At 43.1% G+C, this 27,430-nt stretch overlaps 1 protein-coding gene across 1 annotated transcript in view; it reads left to right on the top strand.

Annotated features, from left to right (window-relative positions):
- The window catches only part of TG (thyroglobulin), a 165,402-nt gene that overhangs the window by 131,863 nt on the left and 6,109 nt on the right, over positions 1 to 27,430 (top strand). The window contains exons 39-42 of the mRNA XM_081949853.1: positions 9,839 to 10,003; positions 11,739 to 11,906; positions 15,407 to 15,588; positions 19,535 to 19,642. Coding sequence (XP_081805979.1) covers positions 9,839 to 10,003; positions 11,739 to 11,906; positions 15,407 to 15,588; positions 19,535 to 19,642 — 623 coding nt within the window. The remainder of the gene's footprint in view (positions 1 to 9,838; positions 10,004 to 11,738; positions 11,907 to 15,406; positions 15,589 to 19,534; positions 19,643 to 27,430) is intronic.

The raw sequence follows: 27,430 nt of genomic DNA on the forward strand, positions 1-27,430 counted from the left end.
TTTTTGGAGGAGGGCAAAACTGTTGATGAGGCCTTTTCACGTAGTTATGGGTGTCTGTGTGGTGAGTGGCAGATGTGGCTGTGTGAAAAGCGGAGTTTGTGCTTCCTATAGAATGAACCACAGATGGTCATCTCTTGTTTATGTTGCTGATGTATTTATAAAGTTGTTTGGTTACCACTTGGTAGCTCCATGTGGCCCGTAACATCAGAATGTTGACTGATAAGCAGATTCCAAGTAGCCATAGGGGACAAGCCCTTGGACCCAAAAGTCTCCACAGAAGAAATCAAGCAGACACGGACAACCGAGATTAAAACTGGTTTTAATGGTAGAGGCTGACTTCCGTTTTGGAATATCAAAGGTGGCTTGTAGTGCACTCTCCGTCCTTAGAATTCTCCTCAGTATAAAGTCTTCTTCTGCTATTCCAGGATTGGTAATAATCTGTTCTTTTGAAATCCTGTACAAGAAGTTTAGAACAAAGAGAACTTTGTGGCTCGGAGAACTTGCTCAATTTAGCGGGGTCATCTTCCAGCCAGCATGATCAGAAGGGAGCTGATTGGAAATAATGGGAATTGTAGTTCCTGTATGGGAAGTTGCCTAATTGTATGACAGGAAAGCATGTTACAGGACACACCCCCCCCAAGAAATTGGAGGGGGTAGATAGATGGAGAATTGTCTCTCTCTGTCTGTGTTTAATCTGTTCATCAATCAATATTTCTCTATTCTAAAAGAGCCCCATGGAGAATTAATGGTTTGGAGGCTAAAACATATGAAAAATAGTTGTGGAAATTGGGTATGTCTCTGGAGCCTGGGGTGCAGGAGGCCAACTAGGCCATGCCCACCATGGCCACACCCACCCAGAAACCGAGCAGAGAACCCTTTGCTAAAATTTTTGGAGCCTCCCCCAGGAGTGACCCCACCACCAGGTCGTAGGAACTGGGAGAATGTGGAAAATGTATCTACCAGCTGATGTGGCTTTTTGCCAGTGGTGGGTTCCGGATTCCCTTCTAACCAGTACGGTTGGAAAGGGCCCAGAGGCGTCCACATGGATGTGTGCAGCATGCACATGTATCTTACCGCCTCCGCAAGCCTCTGTGATGCTCCAGCTGCTCAGTGTTGCGTCGTGCAGGAGCTGTATGCAGCATGCGCAGAAGTGGGAAAACCTTAAAAGACAGGTAAGGAGCTCTTGCGGTCGGATGGGGCCCTCCGGAGCACCATAGCGGAATGGTATCCGGTGCTCCGGGCAGGCTCCGGTATGCCCATACTAGCATGTACCGCCTGCAACTCACCACTGCTTTTTGCCCATGTGCGGCAGGAGTAAGGATGGGTAGAAGGAAGGTAGGCTGTTGCAACATCTGGTTGTCCAGATGACAGAAGAACCGACTATGTAAGTAAGCTGGTATGTAACTCAGAAGTAGATATTTTTAACTTACGGCATCCAACATTTAAGACTCTGTACGGTAAATCTTTGTCTGGTTCGTCACCCCTTCTGGAAGATCCTGAGGAAATTTCTCAGTGATGCAAGTGATTAAAATGATGGAAGTGAATGTGATGGGAGAAACATGACGCCAACTCAACAGGGGAACTACAGATAAGATGACAGGGAAGCTGTGTGAGTTCTACACTTCCATAACTCCTTCAGCATTGATTCATAGACCTGCGCCTGCAATTGCATAGCTTAAAAACTCAAGTGTGCAAAGATCATGTCTACAAGTAAAGGGTGAGCATAAGGGCAGCGTCTGGTAGAACTTCGTTTCTATAGAGCAATACATTTTCAGAAACATAAGAACGATCCTCCTTTATGTGTTAGAGATGGTATTCAGCAGGTTCTGACCACTTCTGGAATTCTGGTAGTGGAAATTTTGAGTAGCTCGGGGAACCAGTAAATACCCCCTCTGGCTGGCCATGCCCCCAACTATTCTCTGCCTCCTGAGACCCAGCTGATCGGGAAGGAATGGGGAGTTTACATTAACCTTCCCCTGGAGTGGGGTGGGAATGGAGATTTTACAGTATCCTTCCACTGCCACGACCACCAAGCCACACCCGCCAAGCCATGCCATGTCATGCCCACCAAGCCGTGCGCCGGGAACTGGGAGTAAAAATTTTGAATCCCAGCACTGGTTAGATTGAAGTAGAAGTCAAAGAACAACAATTCAACTTTCCAAAGGTCATAATGAGGTATCTCCCCCAATCTAGTCTCAATTTTAAAATACAGGAAGTCCTCAGCTTAACAGCAGTTCATTTAATGACTATTTGCAGTCACAACAGACTGAAAAAAGTGACTTACTGTTGTTTTTCACGCTTACAACCATTGCGGCATTCTCCATGGTGACATGATGCTTGGCAACTGACTCATATTTATGACGGTTGCAGTGTCCCGGGGGGTCACATGATCACCTTTTGTGACTTTCTGACAAGCAAAGCCAATGGGAAGCCAGATTCACTTAACAACCGTGTTACTAATTTAACAACTACAGGGATTTCCTTAAAAACCATGGAAAGAAATGCCATAAAATGCGGCAGAACTCACTTGTCTCACTTAGCAACAGAAATTTTGGGCTCTGTGGTGGACGTAAGCCAAGGACTGCTTGTATGAATAAGCCACTTTGGACTCTCTGCAATCTGAACAAGATCTCAGCAAAAGGTTTTCAAAAACACGAAAGATGTATCCTGAAATATTTGAAGAAATCAGGTTCTTTTCCCTATTCTATAGGAGATGGCTGATATTGTCTCAGTTCAAAAGATTTACTTGAAAGTAGGGATATAGTAGGCATCCAATATGGATTCAATTCAGTCTCTAGAGAATTTGGAATATTCCACTCCTAATGGATTTACAGCAGGATAAAATAGGAGGAGGAAGTTGTTATGTTGGATAGGTTTGCTGCTTTATTTTTTGTTGTTAGTTGCGAAGTTGTGTCCGACCCAGCATGACCCCATGGACAACGTTCCTCCAGGCCTTCCTGTCCTCTACCATCCCCCGGAGTCCATTTAAGCTCACGCCGACTGCTTCGGTGCAGAGGTGGTATTCAGCCAGTTCTCACAGGTTCTGGAGAACCAGTAGCGGAAATTTTGAGCAGTTTGAAGAACCGGCAAATAGGTTGGCCCAGCCCAGCCGATCTTCTTTTGTTGCCGTGAACAGGACAACAGAGCTGGAAAGAAGGTTAATGGGATCGGGAGGGAATGGGGATTTTGCAGTAACCTTCCCCTGCCATGCCTACAAAGCCACACCATGCCCACAAAGCCACGCCCACAGAATCAGTAGTAAAAAAAATTGAATCCCACCACTGCTTCAGGGAGTCCATCCAGCCACCTCATTCTCTGTCGTCCCCCTCTTCTTTTGCCCTCAATTGTTCCCAGAATCCGGCTCTTCTCCAGGGAGTCTTTCCTTCTCATTAGGTGGCCAAAGTATTTGAGTTTCATCCTCAGGATCTGGCCTTCCAAAGAGCAGTCAGGGTTGATCTCCTCTAGGACTAACCGGTTGGATTGCCTTGCAGTCCAAGGGACTCGCAGGAGTCTTCTCCAGCACCAGAGTTCAAAGGCTTCCATTCTTTGGCGCTCAGCCTTCCTTATGGTCCAACTTTCACAGCCATCCATTGCAACTGGGAAAACCATAGCTAGATGCACTTTTGTTGGCAGGGTGATGTCTCTGCTTTTTAGTATTTGCCATAGCTTTCCTCCCCAGGAGCAAGCGTCTTTTAATTTCTTTTAATTTCTTGGCTGCAATTCCCATCTGCGGTGATCTTGGAGCCCAGGAACATAAAATTGCTGCTTTGAGTTTTCTATAGAAACAACAAAGGCAGGATATAAACAAACAAACAGTACAAAAACTGGCTCCTGCTAGTTTTCAAATTTCTCAGATCAAAAATCCACCTCTCGCAGATTTCAAAAAAAGATAATTAACATCTGATCACACTTATACAGCTAGTCCTTGACCACAATTGAGCCCAAAATCTATGTTGCTGAGTGAGAAATTTGTTAAGTGAGTTTTGCCCCATTTTTATGACGATCCTTGCCATGTTTGTTAAGGGAATCACTACGGTTGTTAAATTAGCAACACGGTTGTTAAATGAATCTGATTTCCCCATTGATCTTGCTCATCAGAAGGTCACAAAAGGGGATCACATGACCCCGGGACATTGCAACCGTCGTAAATGTGAGTCAGCTGTCAAGCATCCAAGTATAAATCACGTGACCACGGGGATGCTGCAATAGTCATACATGCGAAAAATGGTCATAAGTCACTTTCTTCAGTGCCTTTGTAACTTTGGATGGTCACTAAAGAACTATTGTTAAGTTGTGGACTACCTGTACATCCCAATAGTTATGTTTTTTTTTAAAAAAATATGCATTAAGGAATCTGGATTTTAAAAGTCTGCATTCTGGGACACTGATATGTCAAAAAATAAAAGTCTGCATATAAAATCAAGATCACGTGAAGTGTTAATAAGCACTTTATAATGCCTTGGTAAGGCCACACTTGGAATACTGCATCCAGTTTTGGTCTCCACGATGTAGAAGAGCAACAAAGATGATTAGGGGACTGGAGACTAAAACATATGAAGAACTGTTGCAGGAACTGGGTATGTCTAGTTTAATAGAAAGAAGGACCAGGGGAGACAGGATAGCGGTGTTTCAATATCTCAAGGGTTGCCGCAAAGAAGAGGGAGTCAAACTATTCTCCAAGGCACCTGAGTGTAGAACAAGAAGCAATGGGTGGAAACTAATCAAGGAGAGAAGCAACTTAGAACTGAGGAGAAATTTCCTGACAGTTAGAACAATTAATCAGTGGAACAGCTTGCCTCCAGAAGTTGTGAATCCTCTAACACTGGAAGTCTTTAAGAAGATGTTGGATAGCCATTTGTCTGGAACAGTGTAGGGTTTCCTGCCTAGGCAGGGAGTTGGACTAGAAGACCTCCAAGGTCCCTTCCAACTCTGCTATTGTATTGTATTGTATTGTATTGTATTGTATTGCATTGCATTGCATTGCATTGCATTGCATTGTATTGCATTGCATTGCATTGCATTGTATTGTATTGTATTGTATTGTATTGTTTAAACCGAGTGGTATCCATCAATACTGGGCAAGTCACATGAAGAGTTAAATACATTAGAGGAAGATGTGTAGGAAGGCCCTGTGTGTTAAGGGAACTTGTGAGCTTTGTAATGTTCCAAAATGTTCTGCAAGCTTGCAAGTAATATGTAAAATAGAAAATACACCAAGCATTGTAGTGCTAACCAATTGACTCAAATGTTAAAGTGATTTTTGGTGATTTGCACTAGGGAAAAATTCATATTTTCTTCACAGAGCTCAATTGCTGTACTCTTTGCTGGTATCCTGCCTTTGTTATTTTTATAAATAACTCAAGGCAGCAAACATATCCAACATTACGCCTTCCTCCTCCTATTTTATGCTGCTATAAGTTCCACTTTTATTACCAAATGTTCCAAATTTTCTAGAGAGTGGATCCATATTGGATGTCTACCGTAACCCTACTTTCGAATAAATATTTTGAACTTGAGACAATATCAGGCAGCTTCTGTAGAATAGGATAAGGAACCTGATTTCTTCCAAATATTTCAGGCTACATCCCTCGTGTTTTTAAAAAATATCTTTTGGCTTATTCCCACAGGAAGTCCTCGACTTATAGCCATAATAGAGCCGAAAATTTATTTCGCTAAGTGAAAACATTTGTTAAGTGAGCTCTGCCCCATTTTATGACCTTTCTTTTCACAGTTGTTAAGGGAATCCCTGCAGTTGTTAAGTTAGTAACTGTTGTGGCCCACCAGAGGCCAGCGGAGCTGGCAGCAGACTCGGATAGTGAGGAGGTTGAGGAGGAACATGGGCCAGTCCTGGAGTCTGGAGAAGGCTCTGAGGAGGGCTCTGTGTCGGAAGCAGAGATGGGGCCAGGGCCATCTGACGGTTATCAGCTGCCTTCGGAGTCGAATATCAGCGGGGCAAAAGAACAGCTGGAACATGTTCCCAATGTGCACATGCGCAGAGCTGCCAGGAGAAGGGTATAGCTAAGGAACAAGGGTTGACTTGGGAGTAAGGCCACAGGTGGACGGTGAATGGCCCTTCCTATAGGGAATAAAGAGGAGCAAAAGGAGAGTGGAGTTTGCAGGAGACAATTAGTTCAATTCATTAGGGTGAAGATCTGTTCCTGACTTCTTGCCAAGTAATTGCTGCTGTACCACAATGAGTATTTGAAGAACTCGCTTCTGTTCTTCTACAGGGGGAACAGAAATTGTTGGAACCGCTAATGCTGTACATTTCCTTCTTCAGCTCAACCCAAGTCTGTTTGGGCCAATCAATCTGGTTATCCTAGGCCACATTAGTCTACACAACCTCTCTGTGTAGGAACTAGACCTGGGGGGAAACGGATGTCCCCAGATTCCTTATTACTCCGAAGTTTGCTTTATGTATCACACTCTTTTAAATGCAAACTGTAAGACTTTGCTGGAGACCATCCAGTTGGAGGAAGCAATACAGAAACCAGTAGAATATGTATAATATCAAGGACCTTGAAAATTTGCTGCTGGGGAAAAAAAACAACAACCAGTGTGTCTGTCTACTTTTAGCACTTGGAGCCCTGAAGCAGCAATTCTGATTTTGTTATGGGGCGAGGAGAGCTATTTACTTTACTTTAGTGGACAGAAGACCAATACCCTGGGCAGCTAGTCCTCAACATATAACAACAATTTCTGTTGCTAAGCGTGAAACTAGTTGAGTGGGTTTTGCCCCATTTTACGACCTTTCTTGCCACAGCTTTTAAGTGAATCCCTGCAGTTGTTAAGATAGTAACATGGTTGTTAAGTCAATCTGACTTGACTTCCCCATTGACTTTGCTTGTCAGAAGGTCGCAAAATGTGATCAAATGACCCAGGGACACTTATTATGCAATCGTCATAAATATGAGTCAGTTGCCAAGCGTCTGAATTTTGATCATGTGACTACGGGGATGCGGCAATGATCATAAGGGTGAAAACTGGTCATAAGTCACTTTTTTTCAGTGCTGTTGTAACTTCAAATGAACTGTTGAGAGTTAAGGACAACCTGTATTAAGTGTATTGATGCCTAGTCAGGAATCAGCTCTACTAGGTCCAGTTTAACCTTCAAACTTGTTTCCCAAAATTTTACTTATCAAAATATTTTTTTCCAGAAGTGCATTTGTTAAATTGAAGAGTTGTTGAGCGAATCGTGTGTCAAGCAGTTTTGGAACATACCTTTATTTTTCCAGATTGCATGTAGCAATAGCTGTGTTACGCACAATAAATATGTATACCAGGTATCAATGAAAAAGATACTTTGCATGTAGCCAGTCATATTTCTCTGCATGGATTAAGGGTTGGTGGGAGTGGGATGAATGAAGAGGGAGTTATTATTTTTTTAAAAAAAATACCATGCAATATTGGAATTCAACATTCTGCAAACACAAGTAGTAGAACAAAGTCAAACTAGACTCTTGGATTTTAAGAGAGCTAATTTCAATAAACTTAGAGAGTGCTTGGGAAGAATTCCATGGATGAGAATCTTCAAGGGGAAAACAACTCAAGAAGCTTGGGAAATTTTGAAAAATGAGATTACAAGAGCTCAGTCTAGCACAATACCAATGAAGAAGAAAAATAACAGCTCCCAAAAGAAACCAGCATGGCTGCATAAAGAACTCTCTGACAAATTGAAAGACAAAAAGTTAAGTATAAAAAATGGGAAGGGGACATAACTAAGGCAGAACATCAGCAAATAGCCCCAGCCTGTAAAGATGAAGTAAGGAAAACTAAGGCTCACAATGAAGAAAGGCTTGCCACAAAAGTAAAAAATAACAAAAAAAGCTTCTTCCAACATGCTTAAAACAAGAAAAAGGTTAAGGAAACAATTGGTCCATTGCTGGGAGAAAGTGGCAAGAAGGTGACAAGCAACAGGGAGAAAGCAGAACTATTTAACTCATGTTTTGCATCTGTCTTTACACAAAGGGATAAAACAGTCCAACCTATCAAAAACAGCACCACAAAAATCAGATTAGGAACACAAGTTGAAATAGGGAAGAAAATGGTAAGTGAGCACCTGTCTACCCTAGATGAGTTCAAATCATCAGGACCAGATGGATTACAGCCCAGGGTTCTGAAGGAACTAGCAGACGAGCAATGGGTGGAAACTAATCAAGGAGAGAAGCAACTTAGAACTAAGGAGAAATTTCCTGACAGTGAGAACAATTAATCAGCGGAACAGCTTGCCTTCAGACGTTGTGAATGCCCCAACACTGGAAGTGTTTAAGAAGATGTTGGATAGCCATCTGTCTGAAACGGTATAGGGTTTCTTGCCTAGGCAGGGGGTTGGACTAGAAGACCTACGAGGTCCCTTCCAACTCTCCTATTGTATTGTATTAAAATAAACTTTCAGTAACTTTTTGTGTTAGCCCTTGTTCCAAACTTTGATTTAATCATTTCTGCAACTAGATTTTTGCTAGTTTAGCCTTGCTGTCCTAAAGCCAATATATATCAGATTATATTTCCTTCTTCTTTCAAAAGAAGTTTCTTTGAAAATAATTGCACAGTCTTTATGTAAGGCGAATACATCCTTCTAATGAAATTTACAAAATTCTAACTGCCGAAATGGGGAAGTAAGATAAGAACATGAAGAAAAGGAGAAGCAAAATGCAAAACAACACGAGAGGCTTCTATTGGTTTACAAATGCTATCTTTGTGGACAATGCAATCAAAACATGATAAAATAAATTAACTCAGGACTAAATCCAGATGAAATGAGGGACTCTTACCAAATGTTGATCCAGTTGGCTTTCTTGACATTTTTTTTTAAATGCTACACTAATCCATTCAAAGCATGGAATTATAGACTTTTGATATCCCATGCTTTCATTTTTCAGGTAATCCTCCACTTAGGGCCATTCATTTAGCCAATGTTCAAAATTAGGATGGCACTGAAAAAAAGTGACTAATGGCCAGTCCTCATACTTACGACCACTGCAGAATCCCTGCCATCATGTAATCAGAATGTAGGTGCTTGCTTGGTATGTATTTATGACAGTTGCAATGTTCCAGGTTCATGTGAATATTTGTGACTGGCTTCTATCAATATGAGGGCATGTTATTCCCTTCATGGAAATTGCTAAAATAATGCATTTTTGGTATAGAGTTGGAAGGGACCTTGGAGGTCTTCTAGTCCAACTCCCTGCCTAGGCAGGACGTCCTATACCCTTTCAGATAAATGGTTATCCAATCTCTTCTTAAAGACTTCCAGTGTTGGAGCATTCACAACTTCTGGAGGCAACTTCTGTTCCACTGATTAATTGTTCTCACTGTCAGGAAATTTCTCCTTAGTTCTAAGTTGCTTCTCTCCTTGTTTAGTTTCCACCCATTGCTTCTTGTTCTACCCTCATGTGCCTTGGGGAATAGTTTGACTCCCTCTTCTTTATGGCAACCCCTGAGATATTGGAACACTGCTATTATGTCTTCCTTAGTCCTTCTTTCTCTTAAGCTAAACATACCCAGTTCCTGCAACCGTTCTTCATATGTTTTAGCCTCCAGTCCCCTCATCATCTTTGTTGCTCTTCTCTGCACTCTTTCTAGAGTCTCCACATCTTTTCTACATCATGGCGACCAAAACTGAATGCAGGATTCCAAGTGTGGCCTTACCAATATTTTATATTTTATATCTATATTTTAATGCTTCTGGCCTGTGGTTGAAATGAAATAAAATTGCTGGACACCTTTTGAGTGTTTTTTTCCCCTTCCTTTCTAGATTTTTGATGTCCCTTTTAAAAGCATGCATTCTGGATATAAACAGATCCACCGCCAACTTAATTCTCCCTTTTTCTTTTCTTAGGGCGGATCTGCTTTCTCTCCAGCCATAACGCTCAGCAAAGAGAAAGCACAATCCCAAGCTGCCGTTTTGGCTCGCGATGTGGGCTGCCCATCAACCAGCAGTCGTGAAATCGTCTCGTGCCTTCGTCAGTTGCCTGCCAAAACACTTAACGATGCCCAAACCAAGGTGCGTTGATTTCCAGAGCTACCGTTTAAAGCTATGGGTGTGCAAATCTAGCGGGGCCGGAAAAAGTCCAGTCTGGTACGTGGGATAAATGTCTTCTCGTTAGAGGAATCTCTCTCTTGGCTCGGAAGGAAGTGGAACAAAAAATAAAACTAGCACTGTACATTTGATGAATTAGTTGCGAACTGTCCGTTGCCTGAAAACTGCGTGCAACCTCAAACCCACCAGCAAATGGGAACGGGAAATGAATCTGATGCCTGCAGTAGCTGTAGGTCCACAGGCCCTCTGCAAGCAAGCAATTCATATTTTGGACAAAGTTAATTCAACTGTCTCCAGGAGAAAAAGAGAAAAGGGAGAGAATGATGTCTTTCATATATGCACCACGGTGCACATGCCAAAGGGGCAGAGTGTCACTCCTTGTTGTCATAAGAGCCCCCTTGTGCACCTTTGAACAGGCACGGCAGGGCACTGGATAATGGGTCTTGAGTTGTAGGAGGCGGCTTCTGGTTTAATGTTAGAAAAAGGTCTAAATAGGTAAAGGAAAGGAACGTAAAATAGTTTTTCCTTCCTTCCTTCCTTTTTTCTTTTTTTTCTTTCGTTCCCTCCCTCCCATCCTCCTTCCTTCCTCCTTCCTTCCTTCCTTCCTTCCTTCCTTCCTTCCTTCCTTCCTTCCTTCCTTCCTTCTGTCCTTCCTTCCTTCTATCTCCTTTCTCTCTCTCTCTCTCTCTCTCTCTCTTTCTTTCTTTCTCTTTCTAACTTCTTTCCCTCCTTCCCTCCCATTCTCCTTCCTTCCTTTTTTCCTCTCTCTCTCTCCCTTCCTTCTTCCTTCCTTCCTTCTTCCTTTCTTCTTCTCTCCCTTCCTTCCCTTCCTCCTTCCTCCCTCCCATCCCCCTTCCTTCCTTCCTTCCTTCCTTCCTTCCTTCCTTCCTTCCTTCCTCCCTCCCTCCCTCCCTCCCTCCCTCCCTCCCTCCCTCCCTCTCTTTCTTTCTTTCTTTCTTTCTTTCTTTCTTTCTTTCTTTCACCTTTGTGAAAAAGAAAACCATTCAGGCTGCAATTTATTTAGCTCATCATCGGATGTTCTTTTGAACATGGTTGCCTGGAGAATTCTAGGAATTGGAGTTCATACATCTTAAAGTTGCCTAGGTTGAGAAATATTGGTTAAGCAGAAGAGGATGCTTTTCTCAAGAAGGAAGGAACAGCTGTCTCTTTAAACCTTAGGATTTTTGTTTATTATAGAAGTTCCGGTCTGAACAATACAATTATACAATACTTATGCTGCTGAAGATGGATCAGAAAGATGCAAATTATCAAAAACTTTATTAGGATACTAGCTGATAAGGAGAGAGAGGGGGAGGGAGGGAGGGAGAGAGAGAGAGAGACCCTGAACAGCAACTGAGAATGGAGGGAAGCCATTCTTTTTATCAAAAATAACTTTCTCAAGGCACTGAATGGTTTATCTGGGCCTATACACTGGCACTGAAGGACAAAGGAACTTGTTCTTGAACTGTTGTAGGTGCAACTAGGCATGAACTATTAATATACAATTGTGATTTACACAAGCAATTCCCTAGTTTGTCTGCTGCTAGTAAAAGCTACTAGTAAGATTATAATGGTGATTTCTTTCTTCTCAGTTACCAGTGGCCTTTCTGTCCCACTTCTTACTCACTCTGGCATTAATAGGGTTTACTCCATGTTTTTTCCCACGCCTATGCTAACCTTTTTGTGGTTCTTTGTGTAGCTCCTTGCCATAAGTGGGCCATTCCAGTATTGGGGTCCAGTTGTTGATGGATCCTACCTGCAGGAATCTTTTCCAGCTGCTTTGCAACGTTCCCGACTTTCAAAGTTGGACCTACTCATTGGAAGTGCACAACAGGATGGGCTGATTAGTCGTGCGAAGGCTATTAAGGTAAGCAGAAATGCAAAATACCTGTTGCTAAATGAAGCGTTTGTTAAGTGAACTGTTGTAAGATGAGGTACTTACACATTTAGTGTGTGTAAGTACCTGTGGAACACATTTTGCTGGCAATATCATTACAGGAACCAGCGTGAGTAGTTAGACTCAGCTTACAGCCGCCTTGCTTAACAAGCAAAATTCTGAATTGTAAGTCACTCGGAGTCATCTCTGGCTGAGATGGGCAGCCATAGAAATCGCACAAACACACACATTTTTTCCAGTGGCTTTGAAAGGTCACAAAACCAACTGTTGTAAGTCGAGGACTACCTGTATTAATAGCCCATCATCGACCTATAGAGTTCAATCGAAGTGCAAATGGACTTCAAGAGGTCTGGTAGTAATTAAACTGGGGCCTACGTGTCCATAATCATTTTTAGTGTAAAAACCAGAACATAAAAGAAAAAAGAAAAAACCCGAGTTAGTCCAACACTACGAAACTTTTAAAAGTATATTATCAGATGTCAACTTTGAAACGATTTGGAAAAAGGATGATTCAAACTGAGTTTTTAAGTGAATAGCCATCAGTAGTAGGTGTCCATGGGGAACTCTTAGATTCCCAGCTTTTCAGGAAATTGTTCTGTAGCCAACGCAGGAGTGGGAAAAATAATCTGGGGATGGAAGGAATATAGTTTTTAAAAAGAGAAGGGTGTGTGTGTGTCTGTGTGGGATGTGTGTGTGTGTATGTGTACATGCAAATCAGTGGTGGGTTTCAAGAATTTTTAGAACCTCTTCTGTAGGTGTGGCCTGATTTGTGGGAGTGGCTTGCCGGCCATGTGATCGGGTGGCAATGGCTTGCCGGCAATGTGACCGGGTGGGAGTGGCTTGCTGGCCATGTGACCGGGTGGGAGTGGCTTGCTGGCCATGTGACCGGGTGGCAGTGTCTTGCCAGCCATCTGACTGAGTGGGAGTCGCTTGGCAGTCATGTGATTGGGTGGGCGTGGCCAACTTGTAAAATGTGGTGAAACTCACTTAACAACGCTCTTGCTTAGCAGCCAAAATGTTGGCTCAAAAACTCTGGCATTGAAGCACGCAAGTCTTAAAGCTGTCAAGTTACAAGACCCTTGCACCTCTAACCCTTTAGAAACAAAAACCCCAGGGGTGTTCAAACTTGACAGCTTTAAGACTTGTGGACTTCAACTCCCAGAATTCCTCCTCCAGTCATGTTGGCTGAGGAACTCTGGCATTGAAGTGTGCAAGTCTTAAAGCTGTCAAGTTACAAGACCCTTGCACCCCTAACCCTTTAGAAAAAAAACCCCAGGGGTGTTCAAACTTGACAGCTTTAAGACTTGTGGACTTCAACTCCCAGAATTTCTCCTCTCGCTCTTCATCTTGATGATGTACGGACGGGCGGGGGGAGGGAGCTGGAACCGGTTCTAAACGGCACGGTAGATTTGTGGAACCCCTTCTATAGAAGAGGTTAGAACTGGCAGGAACCCACCCCTGATGCAAATACACCCATACCAGATGTGGCATTCTGCCTGTTCACCCCAGTTCAGGCAAACTGGTATTGGCGGCAGCAGGAAGCTCCCCCCACCTGCCCAGACATCATAATGAATGTTCTGCGCATGCGCAGAAGCGCCCTGTGAGCTCCCACCTCCAAACCATTAGCGAAGGTAAGCAGATTTCATGCCTGACCCATACACCCATACATATTAATATATATTTCAAAAACATTTGCTTAAATGCATGGGGAAAATCCCCTTAAAATGGTTTTGGCTTCTACTGAGAGTAAAATTGGACAGCTGAAACTTTCTTTGTCGCTTGCTCGATTTTTGAATGATTCACACACCAGGTGTGATTCCTAGAGAGTCTGACCTGGGTTTCTGGGCTAGATCAGGATCTTTTCAGCCTTGAGACATCTTCTTGGATTCTGAGCACCTGTAGTACAGTAGTGGATTTCTGTAAGTAAAACGTATTTATAGTTACACTTTGCATCTATAAGACTACTATAGTTAGGGACGCGCTGGCTCAGTGGCTAAGACTCTGAGCTTGTCGATCAGAAAGGTCGGCAGTTCGGTGGTTTGAACCCTTAGTGCCACATAATGGAGTGAGTTCCCTTTACTTGTCCCAGCTTCTGCCAACCTAGCAGTTCGAAAGCATGGAAAAATGCAAGTAGAAAAATAGGAACCAACTTTGGTGGGAAGATAACAGCGGTCTGTGCGCCTTCAGCATTTAGTCATTCCAGCCACATGACCATAGAGACGTCTTCGGACAGTGCTGGCTCTTTGGCTTTGAAACGGAGATGAGCACCGCCCCCCAGAGTCGGGAACGACTAGCACATATGTGCAAGGGGAACCTTTATCTTTACGATTTATAGTTACTTATAGCTGTCAGAAAGATGCCAGCCCTGAAGCGAACCTGACTGAGGCCATTATGGAGGCTTCAGAGTTGCCACAAGGAAGAAGAAGGGACAGGGAGTGGGTAAATAGATAGCTGGGGTTTTATAGTCAAAACAAAAAGATTTCCTGTGGGAACCAAGGACATTCCAACAGGTGGCTGGGGAGAGGAGGAGTGGAGTAACCAAGCAACCAGCCAGCACCTCTATTGGACAATGTGACTGATGACTTGGGGAAAAGGGGATATTTTCACTTTTTAATTGGGTGAAAACCGTGGGAACTTTCAGAGTCAGTTTTCACCAGTTGTACCAATATGATGTATCCAATAAATTGTTCTTTGAGGAATCTACCTGCCTCGGAGTTCTGCTTCTCATGGGTGCATTACTTGGAACGCTGACCAAAGATTTTAAAATGGATAGAAAGACAGTTAAAGTACCGTATTTTCCAGAGTATAAGATGCACCTTTTCCCCCTCAAAAAGAGGGTGAAAATCTGGGTGCGTCTTATACACCGAATGCAGCATTTTGGGGCTACCGAAACCCAACCCCCTTTGCAAAAATGGAGGTGCAGAGGGTTTGGGAGGCCTGCAAAGGGCTCCTGGGGGCTGGGGAGGGCAAAAATGAGCAAAAGACAGGCCGTTTTTGCTCATTTTCGTCCGCACCAGCCCCCAGGAGCACACTGCAAGCCTCCCAAACCCTCTGCATGCCCATTCCCTCCCCCAAAATGCCCCATTTTTGTGAAAAATGGCCTGTTTTTTGCTTGTGTTTGGCCACCCCAGCCTCCAGGAGCACTCTACAAACCTCCCAAAGCTCTGCATGCCCCCCCCTTTTTTGTGTGTGCAAAAAATGAGACATGCAGAAGGTTTGGGGGCTTGCAGAGTGCAAAACCTTTAAAAAAAATTTACCTCTTCAAAATCATGGTGTATCTTATACTCTGGTGCGTCTCATAGTCTGAAAAATATGGTACATAAAAACAGAATTGGAATTTGCTGTTTTACAGCAATGATGGAACAGGTAATTGCTTAGATGTATACATTTTGGTTGAAATGCCAGCAACCATTTCTGAAAGTGAAGTGGCTTTCTGAATTCTTCTACATGCTCTTTTCCTCTCTTATTAGCGTTTTGAAGAAAGACAAGGCCGGGGCAATAGCAAAACCGCTTTTTATCAGGCCCTCCAAAACTCTTTGGGCGGTGAAGAGTCGAACCTTCTCATCCAGGATGCAGCTACATGGTTTTATTCCCTAGAACATTCATCCACTGAGTATGCTTCCTTCTCCAGGGCATTAGAAAATGCCACTCGGTAAGTAGTTTCTCCCCTTTTTTGTTAAGGTTGGAGAGAAATCATCATGGAAGAAAGGCATGGGGGGGGGGGGAGAATGGAAGGACAAGCAAAAGATGATTTCTTATATATGAACAAGGGCTTAGTGAAGGGTTGTTGTATTTTATTATTCTGGCTAGCAATTGTGACTTTTAGGATACAGTTCTCATATCTGGTTAAGATGCTGTCTTAGAAACCAGGAGATGGTAAGTTCTAGTTGCACCTTAGTCGTGAAAGCCGACTTTGAGCCAATCACCAGGAGACTGTGAGTTCTAGTCCTGCCTTAGGTACGGGTCTTAGAAACTAGGAGATGGTGAATTCTAGTCCCACTTTAGGCATGAAAGTTTGGCTGGGTGACTTTGGATCAATCATCAGACTATGAGTTCTAGTTCTCCCCTTAGGCATGAAAAACAGTTGGGTGACTTTGGGCCAATTGCCAGGAGACTGTGAGTTCTAGTCCTGCCTTAGGCATGAAAGCTGGCTGGGTGACTTTGTGCCAGTGACTCTATCTCAGTCCAACCCACCTCCCCAGAGTAGTAGTTGTGGTAAAATAGAAGGAAGAAGGAATATTATGTATGTTCATCTCCTTGAGTTAGCCTATGAAGTAATAAAGATGGGTTAAAATTGAATCTAATCCAATCATTCAATCAATCAATCAATAAAAATAAATGAAGCTAATTCTTTCCCTGTTAATCCACATTCTGGGTCTGTGTGGCTGAAAGTGGGTTGGAAGTACTCAACATAAGTTCCCTTTAAGTATCAAAATATTAAATTGCATCTCCAGTGCTGTAGTTTTTTTTTTTAAAAATCATAATAAATGCACTTTTTCTGCTGTAGAAAAACACCAGCTCCCCCCACTCAGCCATCCAAGGCAAACATATTGTATTTCGAAAGGCTTTGACACACGTGGCTTATCAAATTTGTGGCTTAGCGCGCATGGATGTCAGGATAAACACGAGCATCATAGCGCATCGTGGACAAGATGCTAACTTCGATGCACCCTGCAGAGGTGTATATGGGCAGAAAAGAGAAGCAGTCAAAACCGAACCCTTGGATAAATATATCAAGTTGAGTTCAGTTTTAAATTATAGGCTGCAGACCTTCCAACACATTCAAGGAACACATTTTGAGCAGGAAAGCTGTAACCTTCAAATACAGTCTTTTGCAGTTGAAAAGTATTGCTTTCATTTTTTTTGGCTCCTCATATGTCTTTTCTTCGAGTTTTAAATTTGGCAGCTTTACCACATTGGACTAAAAATAAGAAACCAACTTCCATCTGCTCCTCTGGATATCAATTCTTGTTCCTTCCTTGTGATGAATTTTTTTCCCCTTTTAATCAGAGAAGGAGTAAGATAGCAATAGGAATATCACTTAGTCTTATATACCGCTTTACAATGCTTTTACAGCCCTCTCTAAGTGGTTTACAGAGTCAGCCTATTGCCCCCAACCAGGGACGTGCGGTCAGGGGAGGCAGGGGAGGCAGAGCCTCACCTCTCTTCATGAAATAATAGTATATTATAATATTATATACATCCGTCTGGCCGGGCCCGGGAGCTGCGGAGGCAGAAATGTTGTCGGCGCGCCCGGATGAAAAGCCACGAAAGCGACTGGGGAACGGCGAGAACCTTCCTGCCTCTGCTGGACTTCGCGCGCTCCTAGCGACTGCAATATACGTCCAGAAGCGGCTTTTGTGGCTAATGGGGTTTGGGTTTCCAGCCCAACAGCCCCTGCCACTTCTGGACGTCTATTGCAGTCACGAGGAGCGCGCAAAGTCCAGCAGAGGCAGGAAGGTTCTCGTCGTTCCCCAGTCGCTTTCGAGGACTGCGGAGCGCGAGCCGGCGGAGCACGCTCAGGAAGGCGGGGAATGGGATCACGTGTGCTGGAGGCTGAGGCAGCCTGAGCCTCCAGCACACGTGGTCCCATTCCCCGCCTTCCTGATGACGTCACCAGCCTCACCAGCCATAAACCTCACCGCACGTCACTGCCCCCAACAATCTGGGTCCTCATTTGATCCACCTCGGAAGGATGGAAGGCTGAGTCAACCTTGAGCCTGGTGAGATTCGATCTGCCAAACTGCAGGCAGTCGGCAGTCAGTAGAAGCAGCCTGCAGTACTGCACTCTAACCACTGTGCCATCCTGGCTCATACCACTGCATGTCTTATTTTAGGGTTCCTCTTCAGCCATTCCAATACTTAAATTAATTAATTTTATTTATTGGTATCCCGCAGGTGAGTTCCTGTACCAGTCGGTACCGGTTCTCTTTGCTCACGCTTCTTTCTACATTGAGAACGTTTATCTGTATTTCAATTTCTAAAGCAAAATGGTGGTTTTGGCTTTCTCTTATGCACTTGGCACGCAGAACACCTCGGAAATTTAAGCGTTGGAAGTCTGACTTCAAAGTTATGTTTTTACATCTTCGCTCACCTTCAGCTTTAACAAATTGAACCTCCCGAAGCACAGAGAACATCTGTGTGTAACATGAGCGTTTGCTCTGTGCCGCTGCCAAATATCAGAGTGGGTTCAATCAACTCTGTGGATTTGTGGCCTCCAGTAAATGAGGATTTATTTTTTGCAGTCTAAAATAACTTCTTTAGAATTCGCAGGAAAACCAGGGTGTAGGCACACACGTATTTTGGAGAGTACTTTCCTCCAACTTTATGAAGAGGGGAAAATAGTAGACCTTGGAATGTAGATGATCCCTTAACGCTCGGGATGTATTTGAACTGCAGATCTCATCCGCTTTAGTCAACCTGGGTGAGGGAAGTTGTTATCCAACCACAAAGATCTCTCAATTAGCATGAAGAAAGCCAAAAACTTCTATATTTTTTTCCTAATATGGAAAGCCTGGTAAGAAGAGGACTATGGATTTGATCAATATAATCATTTGAGCTGCAGGCATCGCATGAGTCCAAACATCAAGTCATTTTTTATTTACAGCCAGTTGCTTACTGGCCGATGTTGCAACCTAGATGAAAAATGGGAGTTATTTATTTATTTATTAGTTTGTCAAACATGTACAAGATAGCAGGTAGAAGTATGATCATGGACCTGAACAAAGGAAATGAATGCAAATAAATGGGGACTGTAGGACAGGGACAGTAGGCACACTGGTGCGCTTATGCACGCCCCCTTTACGGACCTCTTAGGAATGGGGTGAGGGCAACGGTAGACATTTTGAGGTTAAAGCTGTGAGGGTTTGAGGATGTAGCAATGGAGTCATTCCAGGTGTTAACCACTGTGTTGCTGAAGACGTATTTTCTGCAATTGAGTTTGTATCGATTGTTTGCCCATGTGTTATTGTGGTTGAAGCTGAAGTAGTCATTGACAGGTTGGACGTTGTAGCAGACAATTTTGTGTACTATACTTAGATCGGACTGCAGGCAGCGTAGTTCCAGATTGTCCAAGCCCAAAATTTCGAGCCTGGTGGCCTAAGGGAATTCTATTGTGAGTAGAGGAGTGGAGGACTCTTCTCGTGAAACCTGGACCTGCTCAATTGTATTAATGTCTGATATACAGTGTGGATTCCAGGCAGATGAGCTGTATTCAAGAATTGGTCTGGAACAAGTAATGGGAGCTCACTCTGTTACATGGTGCTAGGGATTCGAACCTCTGAACTGCCAACCTTTCTGATCGACAAGCTCAGAGTCTTAGCCACTGAGCTACCTCGTCCCTTTTGGTTACATTTGGTTACATTACCATCTTACATACCAAGTACTCAAAAGCCCGATTAGGCTTATTATCCGGGGAGGTCTTATTTTCAGAGAAACAGGGTAATGGATAACTATGGAGAATTTGAGTCTTCTTATTTTTAATTAATCCTGAATGTGTGGATATGGAGTTGTAACAGAAAGGCAGAGACTTCAGAACTGTTTGTGTTTGAAAGTTAATTGATTCCAGATTGTAAGGATGCTTTCTTTGCTGTTTTTAGAGACCACTTCATCATTTGCCCAACTATAGATATGGCAAAGGAATGGGCTAATAACAAGAGAGGAAATATTTTTATGTACCACGTGCCAGACAGCAATTCCTTGAGCAGGTAAGGATAATCTTTTGACCTTATTTGTAAAATGATTTCGATACGAGTAAAAGTTTTCTTTGGATCAATCCTTATGGTCCCGGTGATTACCGGACTGGAGGCTAAAACATATGAAGAACAGCTGAGTATGTCTAATGTTGAATGTCTAATGTTGAGTATGTCTAATGTAATGAAAAGGAGGACTATGGGAGACATGATAGTAGTGTTCCAATAACTAAGGGGTTGCCATAAAGAAGAGGGAGTCAATCTAATCGCCAAGCACCTGAAGGAAGGCCAAGAGGAAATGGATGGAAACTAACCAAAGAGAGAAGAAACCTAAAACTAAGGAGAAATTTCCTAATAGTGGAAGGCCTTGCCTTCAGAAGTTGTGGATGCTCCAGCACGGGAAGTTTTAAAGAAGAGATTTATCTGAAATGGTATAGGGCAGGGGTGTCCAAACTTGAGAACTTTAAGACTTGTGGACTTCAACTCCCAGAATTCCCCAGCCAGCATGGCTGGCTGGGGAATTCTGGGAGTTGAAGTCCACAAGTCTTAAAGTTCCCAAGTTTGGACACCCCTGGTATAGAGTTTCCTGCTGGTGGTTGGACTAGAAGACCTCCAAAGTGTCAGGCCTGCAAGCCATTTTTTTCCTTCTTAGGTTTCAGGTCTGCCACACTTTCTACTGTGGGAAAATGGGAGGGGAGATTATAAGGAGATGGGTGATGTGTAGCCATAATAACATTCTTCTTAGAAAGTCAAGGTCATCTTTGTCTCTGCACCTGGCAGGAACCGGATGGGTGGAATCTGTCTTTGTGGCAGTGAAAGATTGGATCATGTGATGGACTTGTGGGTGTTCGGGCAGGATCTTGAACTTTCAACTGGGTGGGAAAACCAGGAAGCTTTCAGATTCGGGTTTTCCCAGATGTGCCAACATGGCTCTTGTAATAAATTGGAAATTTGAGGAATCTCTTGCCTCGGACTTTGATTTTATATTGGATGCATATTTGGAACCCTGGCACAAGATCTCTTTTACTCTGTTATTCTGTTAATTAAAATTTAAGATAATTCTATCCAGGTTAGTGCATCCATGCAGGTTTCATAGTAGTAAAGGTAGTATTTCATTTATGACCACAATTGAGCACAAAATTTTGCTGGTAAGTGAGACGTTAAGAGAATTGTGCCCCATTTCACAACATTTCTTGCCCCAGTTGTTAAGTGAATCACTGCAGTAGTTAAATTAATAACACCATTGTTAGGTGAATCTGGCTACTCTATTGTCAGAAAGTTTGCAAAAACCGATCATTTCACCCTGGGTCACTGCAACCGTCATAAATGCAAATCAATCACCAAGCACCTGAATTTTGATCACATGACCAGGGGGATGCTGTAACGGTTGTAAGTGTGAAAAATGGTCATGTCACTTTTTTTCATTGCCTTTGTAACTTCAAACGGCCACTCAGTGAAATGTAAGTGTCAGGTTTCCTAAAAATGCCCTAATGGATTCATGAGTATAGAGCCAAGTTTCAATGCAAAACTAGTCATTTATTAGGAGCACCATTAGGCAAAGCCTTTTCGCAGTCAGATCTGAGCTTTGTTTGAGTTATAGCTGAACTTTACCCCTGTTCCTTCCCTCCCCTCAGTCTGTATCATAAATCACATTTCCCAATGAGGTGCACCCCTCCCAAGCTTTCTGCAGTAATCTGAGATCCGACTTTCGCCGAAAGTATGTGTGGAATGCGTTCCCCCCCTTCTCTCACTATGGCAACTTTAGGAGTTGACAGTAAGAATAGAATAGAATAGAATAGAATAGAATAGAATGGAATGGAATGGAATGGAATGGAATGGAATTCTTTATTGGCCAAGTGTGATTGGACACACAAGGAATTTGTCTTTGGTGCATATGCTCTCAGTGTACATAAAAGAAAAGCTGCATTCAACACGAATCATAATCGCAACACTTAATGATAGTCACAGGGTACAAATAAGCAATCAAATCATACTAGGAAACAATCAATATAAATAGTAAGGATACAAGCAACAAAGTTACAGTCATGCAGTCATAAGTGGGACGAGATGGGTGATAGGAACAATGAGAAGACTAAAAAGTCTTCTTGAAGACTAAGTCGAAGACTACCAAAATAAATCATCCCTGCCTTTTTTTGAGATGTATTTTTGACTTCCCTGTCTAGTCAGCTATCACATTTATATTACTAAAACTGAGCTGCACTTAAATTAACGAGATCTCCGTGGACCACCAGCCTTGACAGCAGTGAGAACTTAATCTAAATTTTTGTCTCCACAATTTCTTGACTTCAGTTCCTAGACTAACTAGCCAATGGTCATTAGGAAAGCTGTACAAAATTCCTTTATTTTCACAAGAGGTTCTGATTGAGTGAGAGACTAAAATCTGGAGTAATGAAATAAAAACTGAAACATCTTCTGCGAAGTTTAAATCTCAATTTAAGTATACGCGCACATACAGTGTTTTTTTTAAACGACATCTGTGCTGATTTTGCAAGAAATGTGGAAAAAAACTAGGGTTTGTGAGCGTTTCTTGGTGAGCAAATGGAAATCACATTGGAGGCAGTTAACTTTCTTTTGAATCTGGCACAGTGTCTGATTTAGTCAAATTTCTGTTTACATCGAGCCTTTCAGATTTCTGTTTGATGTTAATTTTTGTACAAACACAAATATTGACTCATGTCTTGTTCAAACATTCTTTTTAAATGATTTAAGTCTCAAAGTTAAGGATTCTGGGAGGCAGTTAGCTCATTTTGCCTCCGGTGATTTGAAGATAATAGACAGAATTATCCCGTTAGGTTTACCCGAGATAATTTTAATATTTGTAGATATGTTGTAACAGTGTGAAAATTCATAAGGAAGTAGCAAAGAATTGCAAAACGGTAGACTTAACGTTGCATCACGATTCAGCAGGAGATAAAGTGGTAAAGCAAATTTATCTGGAAAATGACTAACAACCACTTTGTTTAGCAGTCATTCAAAGCCACAACAGAACTGGAAAAATTCATTTTTGTCCAGTTCTCACACATATGACCATCAGGTACATCTGTGGCCCCATGATCAAAATCTGGACTCTTAACAACCAGCCTTCAGACAGTTGCAGCCTCCCTGGGTCATATGATTTATGGCAGGGATGTCCAAACTTGGGAATTTTAAGACTTGTGGACTTCAACTCCCAGAATTCCCCAGCCAGCATGGCTGGCTGGGTAATTCTGGGAGTTGAAGTCCATAAGTCTTAAAGTTCCCAAGTTTGGACACCCCTGATTTATGGCCTTCTCAGATGGTTTCCAACTGGCAAAGTCAATGGGGGAAGCAGGATTCACTTAACAACTGCAATTCAGTTAACGACTGCAGTGATTTGCTTAATAACCACGGCAAAAAAGGGTTCGGCGCTGTCACTTGGTGACCTGCTTAACAACTGGCAGGACTTACGATCATAATTCCAGGTCCTAAGTTGAGAACTACTTGTAACCAGAGTCCCTTAGATTGTGTCCAAATTGTAGGATTTCTGTGCACTCCATAAATGTTTACAACCATTTCAAATAAAACATGCTTAAAACCAACCCAGATCCCCTCAAATTTGATGTATACAGGTGGTCCTCAACCTACGACCACAATTGAGCCAAAAATGTGTGTTGTTAAGTGAGAAGTTTGTTCACTGCATTTTGCCCCTTTCTAACCACATTTGTTAAGCGAACCGTTGCAGCTCTTAAATTAGTAACACGGTTCTTAAGTGAATCTAGTTTCCCCGTTGACTTTTGCTTGTCAGAAAGTCACAGAAGGAGGCCACATGACCCCAGGACACTGCAAACGTCATAAATGTGAACCACTTGTCAAGCATCTGAATTTTGATCACGTGACCATGGGGATGCTTCGATGGTCATAAGTGTGAAAAATGTTCACAAGTCACTGTTTTTAGCGCCGTTGTAACTTCAGTCACTAAACGAACTGTCGTAAGTCGAGGACAACCCGTATTGGATGTGCCCAACCAGGGGCACCCAAGACCAGTCAAAAAAGTCAAGATGGAAGGGGCTGTCAAAGCCACCACTCCTCCTTCATGTCACATGCAATAAATATGGGTGGAAACTAATCAAGGAGAGAAGCAACTTAGAACTGAGGAGAAATTTCCTGACAGTTAGAACAATTAATCAGTGGAACAGCTTGACTCCAGAAGTTGTGAATGCCCCAACACTGGAAGTCTTTAAGAAGATGTTGGATAGCCATTTGTCTGAAATGGTATAGGGTTTCCTGCCTAGGCAGGGGGTTGGACTAGAAGACCTCCAAGGTCCCTTCCAACTCTGCTTTTGTATTATTGTATTGTAAGTGTGAAAACGAGCAAGATTTCATAGTTTTGAGACCGTTTCTCCCTACGTTTAAATAGAATAGAATAGCAGAGTTGGAAGGGACCTTGTAGGTCATCTAGTCCAACCTCACTGAATGTACATTCAATCTCCTCCTCACAGCCGTACTAAAAAGGGTAATATAGACAGCTGAACTACATTAAAAAAAACAACAACAGGATTGAATAGCCTGTGATTTGAATGCCTCATATGGGTCTCCATTCCCTTTTTATAGCTGTCCCTCAGAATGATCCCTAAATTCGCCATCTTGATATTGAATGCCAAACTGTTGATTTTATTTCACAATTGTCCCCCCACCACTTTTTTTTTAAGTCTAAATGCTAAATTAAATCCGTTGGAAGCTTGTTACCCAGTAAAGAGACTCTGTTATCTTTACAGGTAGCCCTCAACGTACGGCCACAATTGGGCCCAAGATTTCTGTGACTAAGCAAGAAAGTTTTGCGTCAATTTTGCCCCACGTTACGACCTTCCTTGCCACAGTTGTTAAGCGAATCACCACAATTGTTAAGTTAGCAACGGTTGTGAAGTCAATTTGGCTTCCCCATTAAACTTCGCTTGTCAGAAGGTCCCAAAAAGAGATCGCATGAGAGCCCGGGACACTGCAACCGTCATAAATACATGCCAGTTGCCAGCATTTCAATTTTGATCACATGACTCAGGAGATGCCGCAACGGTCATAAGTGTGAAAAACAGTCATAAGTCGTCGTTTTCAGTGCTTGTTGTAACTTCGGTCACGAAAAAGAAATTCTCCTCATGATTATGGTCTCCTCACATTAGCCAGGATTATTGTCAGACATTTGCATGGTTTCGGAAATAAACCTGCTTCTCATTATACTTGGCAGACAAAACACCTTATCCACTTTTCAAGGGGGGAAAGTATAATTGTATAATTTGATTGGAAGATGCCCAGAGTTGGTTAGAAGATAGGCGGCTATATAAATGTTTGAAGAAGTAGGTGGATGGATGACAAAATAAATAAAATAAATAGGCGAAGGGCTCTCCCATTTTCTCCTGAAACCTGCTTTTTCTCCTGCATATTCTTTTTTTTAAGAAGAGAAGAAAGATAATTTGGGGGAGGGCGGAGGCGGAGTGGACTTTGAATTGAATTCTTCCCATTTTCTCTGCAGGCATTAGAAATTTCTTGCTTATCTGTTCACATGCTTGTACTTTATTAATTCGGCTCAGAGATGTCCATATGGTATGGTCCAAAGAGTGAAGATCAGTAATGATATCCTCTTTTCTTCACTACTGTTTCGGTAGCGGGAGCATACGTGCCTGGGCATGCACAGAACTTTCTGTTCATGCGCAGAAGGCCCTTGGTGATGTCTGGGTGGGCGGGCGGAGACTCACGCAACTGCCACTACTGGTTCGCCCAAACCGGTACGAACCGGCAGAACCACCTCTGGTGAAGATGTAGTCATGGAGATGTAGTTGAAGCTCTGATATCTTTTTATATGCGTGGCAATAAGCATAAACACTGATGGAGCTTTGTCCCAAAGGTGCTTTTTCAAGAGGCAACTGGACTTACAATACAATACAATGGCAGAGTTGGAAGGGACCTTGGAGATCTTCTAGTCCAACCCCCTGCCTAGGCAGGAAACCCTATATCGTTTCAGACAAATGGCTATCCAACATCTTAAAGGCTTCCAGTGTTGGGGCATTCACAGCTTCTGGAGCCAACTTCTGTTCCAACGGTTAATTGTTCTAACCGTTAGGAAGTTTCTCCTCAGTGCTAAGTTGCTTCTCTCCTTGATTAGTTTCCACCCATTGCTTCTTGTTCTACCCTCAGATGCCTTGGAGAATAGTTTGACTCCCTCTTCTTTGTGGCAACCCCTGAGATATTGGAAGACTGCTATCATGTCTCCGCTAGTCCAGTGATGGCTAACCTTTTTTGGTTCGCGTGCCATAAGTGGGGGGAGCGCAGGGGGTCGTGTGCAGGTGTGCCACACCCATAATGCAATGAGTGACCCCCCAGTGCACATGCGCGCGCTACAGGCGTGACCCCCCCATTTTTGCATGCTTTTTTCACCTGCCCCAGGCTCCAGAGGCTTTATAGGAGCATGGGGAGGGCAAAAACAGCCTCCCCCGCCCCCTCAGAAGCCCTCCGGAGGCTTCAGGGACCTTCGGGAGGCTTCCCTGAAGCCTCCAAAGCAGTCAAAATGACCTCCAAGCCGGTTTTCTCGGAGGGTCGTTTTAAGCACTCCGGAGGCTTCAGGGACTTTCAAGAGGCTTCCCTGAAGCCTTCGGAGCGCTCAAAACGACCCTCCCTGAAGCCTCCGGAGCAGTCAAAACGACCCTCTGAGCTGGGGCCGGTTTTTTGTGCTCCGGAGGCTTCAGGGAAGCTCATGAAGCCTCCGGAGGGCCTCAGGGTGGGCGGGTGGGGCTCTTTTTGCCCTCCCCAGGCTCCTATAAAGCCTCTGGAGCCTGGGGAGGGTGAAAAATGGCTTTAAAAAAGGGTGAACTCAGCTGGCCAGCACACGCATACGCGCTGGCCAGCTGACAAGGCAGCGCCTCACATGCCCTGACAAATGGCTCCGCGTGCCACCTGTGGCACGCGTGCCATAGGTTCGCCATCACTGCCCTAGTCCTTTTCATCAAACTAGACATACCCAGTTCCTGCAACTGTTCTTCATATGTTTTAGCCTCCAGTCCCCTAATCATCTGTTGCTCTTCTCTGCATTCTTTCTAGAGCCTTTCTACATCGTGGTGACCAAAACTGAATGCAGAATTCCAAGTATGTTCTTGTTTTTCTTTTGAAGACATTTTGCTTCTCATCTAAGAAGCTTCTTCAGCTCTTCTGAAGAGCTGAAGAAGCTTCTTGGATGTAAAGTGAAATGTCTTCAAAAGAAAAAAAGCAAGAGACTCCAATTGCCTTGAAAAAGCACCTTTGGGACAAGCATGACCTGGATGATTGAGAATCTCCATAAACGATGGAGATTTGCTCACTCCATTGTGGAGTGTTTTTTTTTTTTTTGTACCATACTCGGTGGACATTTCTAATTCAAAGCCTACTCAACTTTCTAGCATTGTTTTTAAAATTAAATCCTCTTCAGCCATTCACACGTCATTTTAGCTCCAAGTATCTGCGATCTTGAAAACAGGCAGAAATAGACATTTTCAGGGAATTGGGGGAAAAAAGACGAGGTGTTTGCCAGATCCCCGCTCCTATTTTTAACTGCATTTCTAGTCTTTCTTGAATTAAAAATGAATTATAGCAGCTTCTTGTTTTTGTTTCTACAGAAAAGGCCCCACCCTGACTGGCACACACACACATGCAGACACACACACAAAATGTGGTTGTAAATCAAAACTTGGGGCTTGTCGCTTTTGAGCCGCAAGATAATTTGTACATCCAATTCCACTGCTTCCCAATATATTTTTCTTTCTTTTTCAAAGAGCTAAAACCAAACGATTCACAAGGGCAGCT

Source organism: Natrix helvetica (genome assembly GCF_964273705.1).
Source record: "Natrix helvetica genome assembly, chromosome: 4".
Classification (NCBI taxonomy): Eukaryota; Metazoa; Chordata; class Lepidosauria; order Squamata; family Natricidae; genus Natrix; species Natrix helvetica.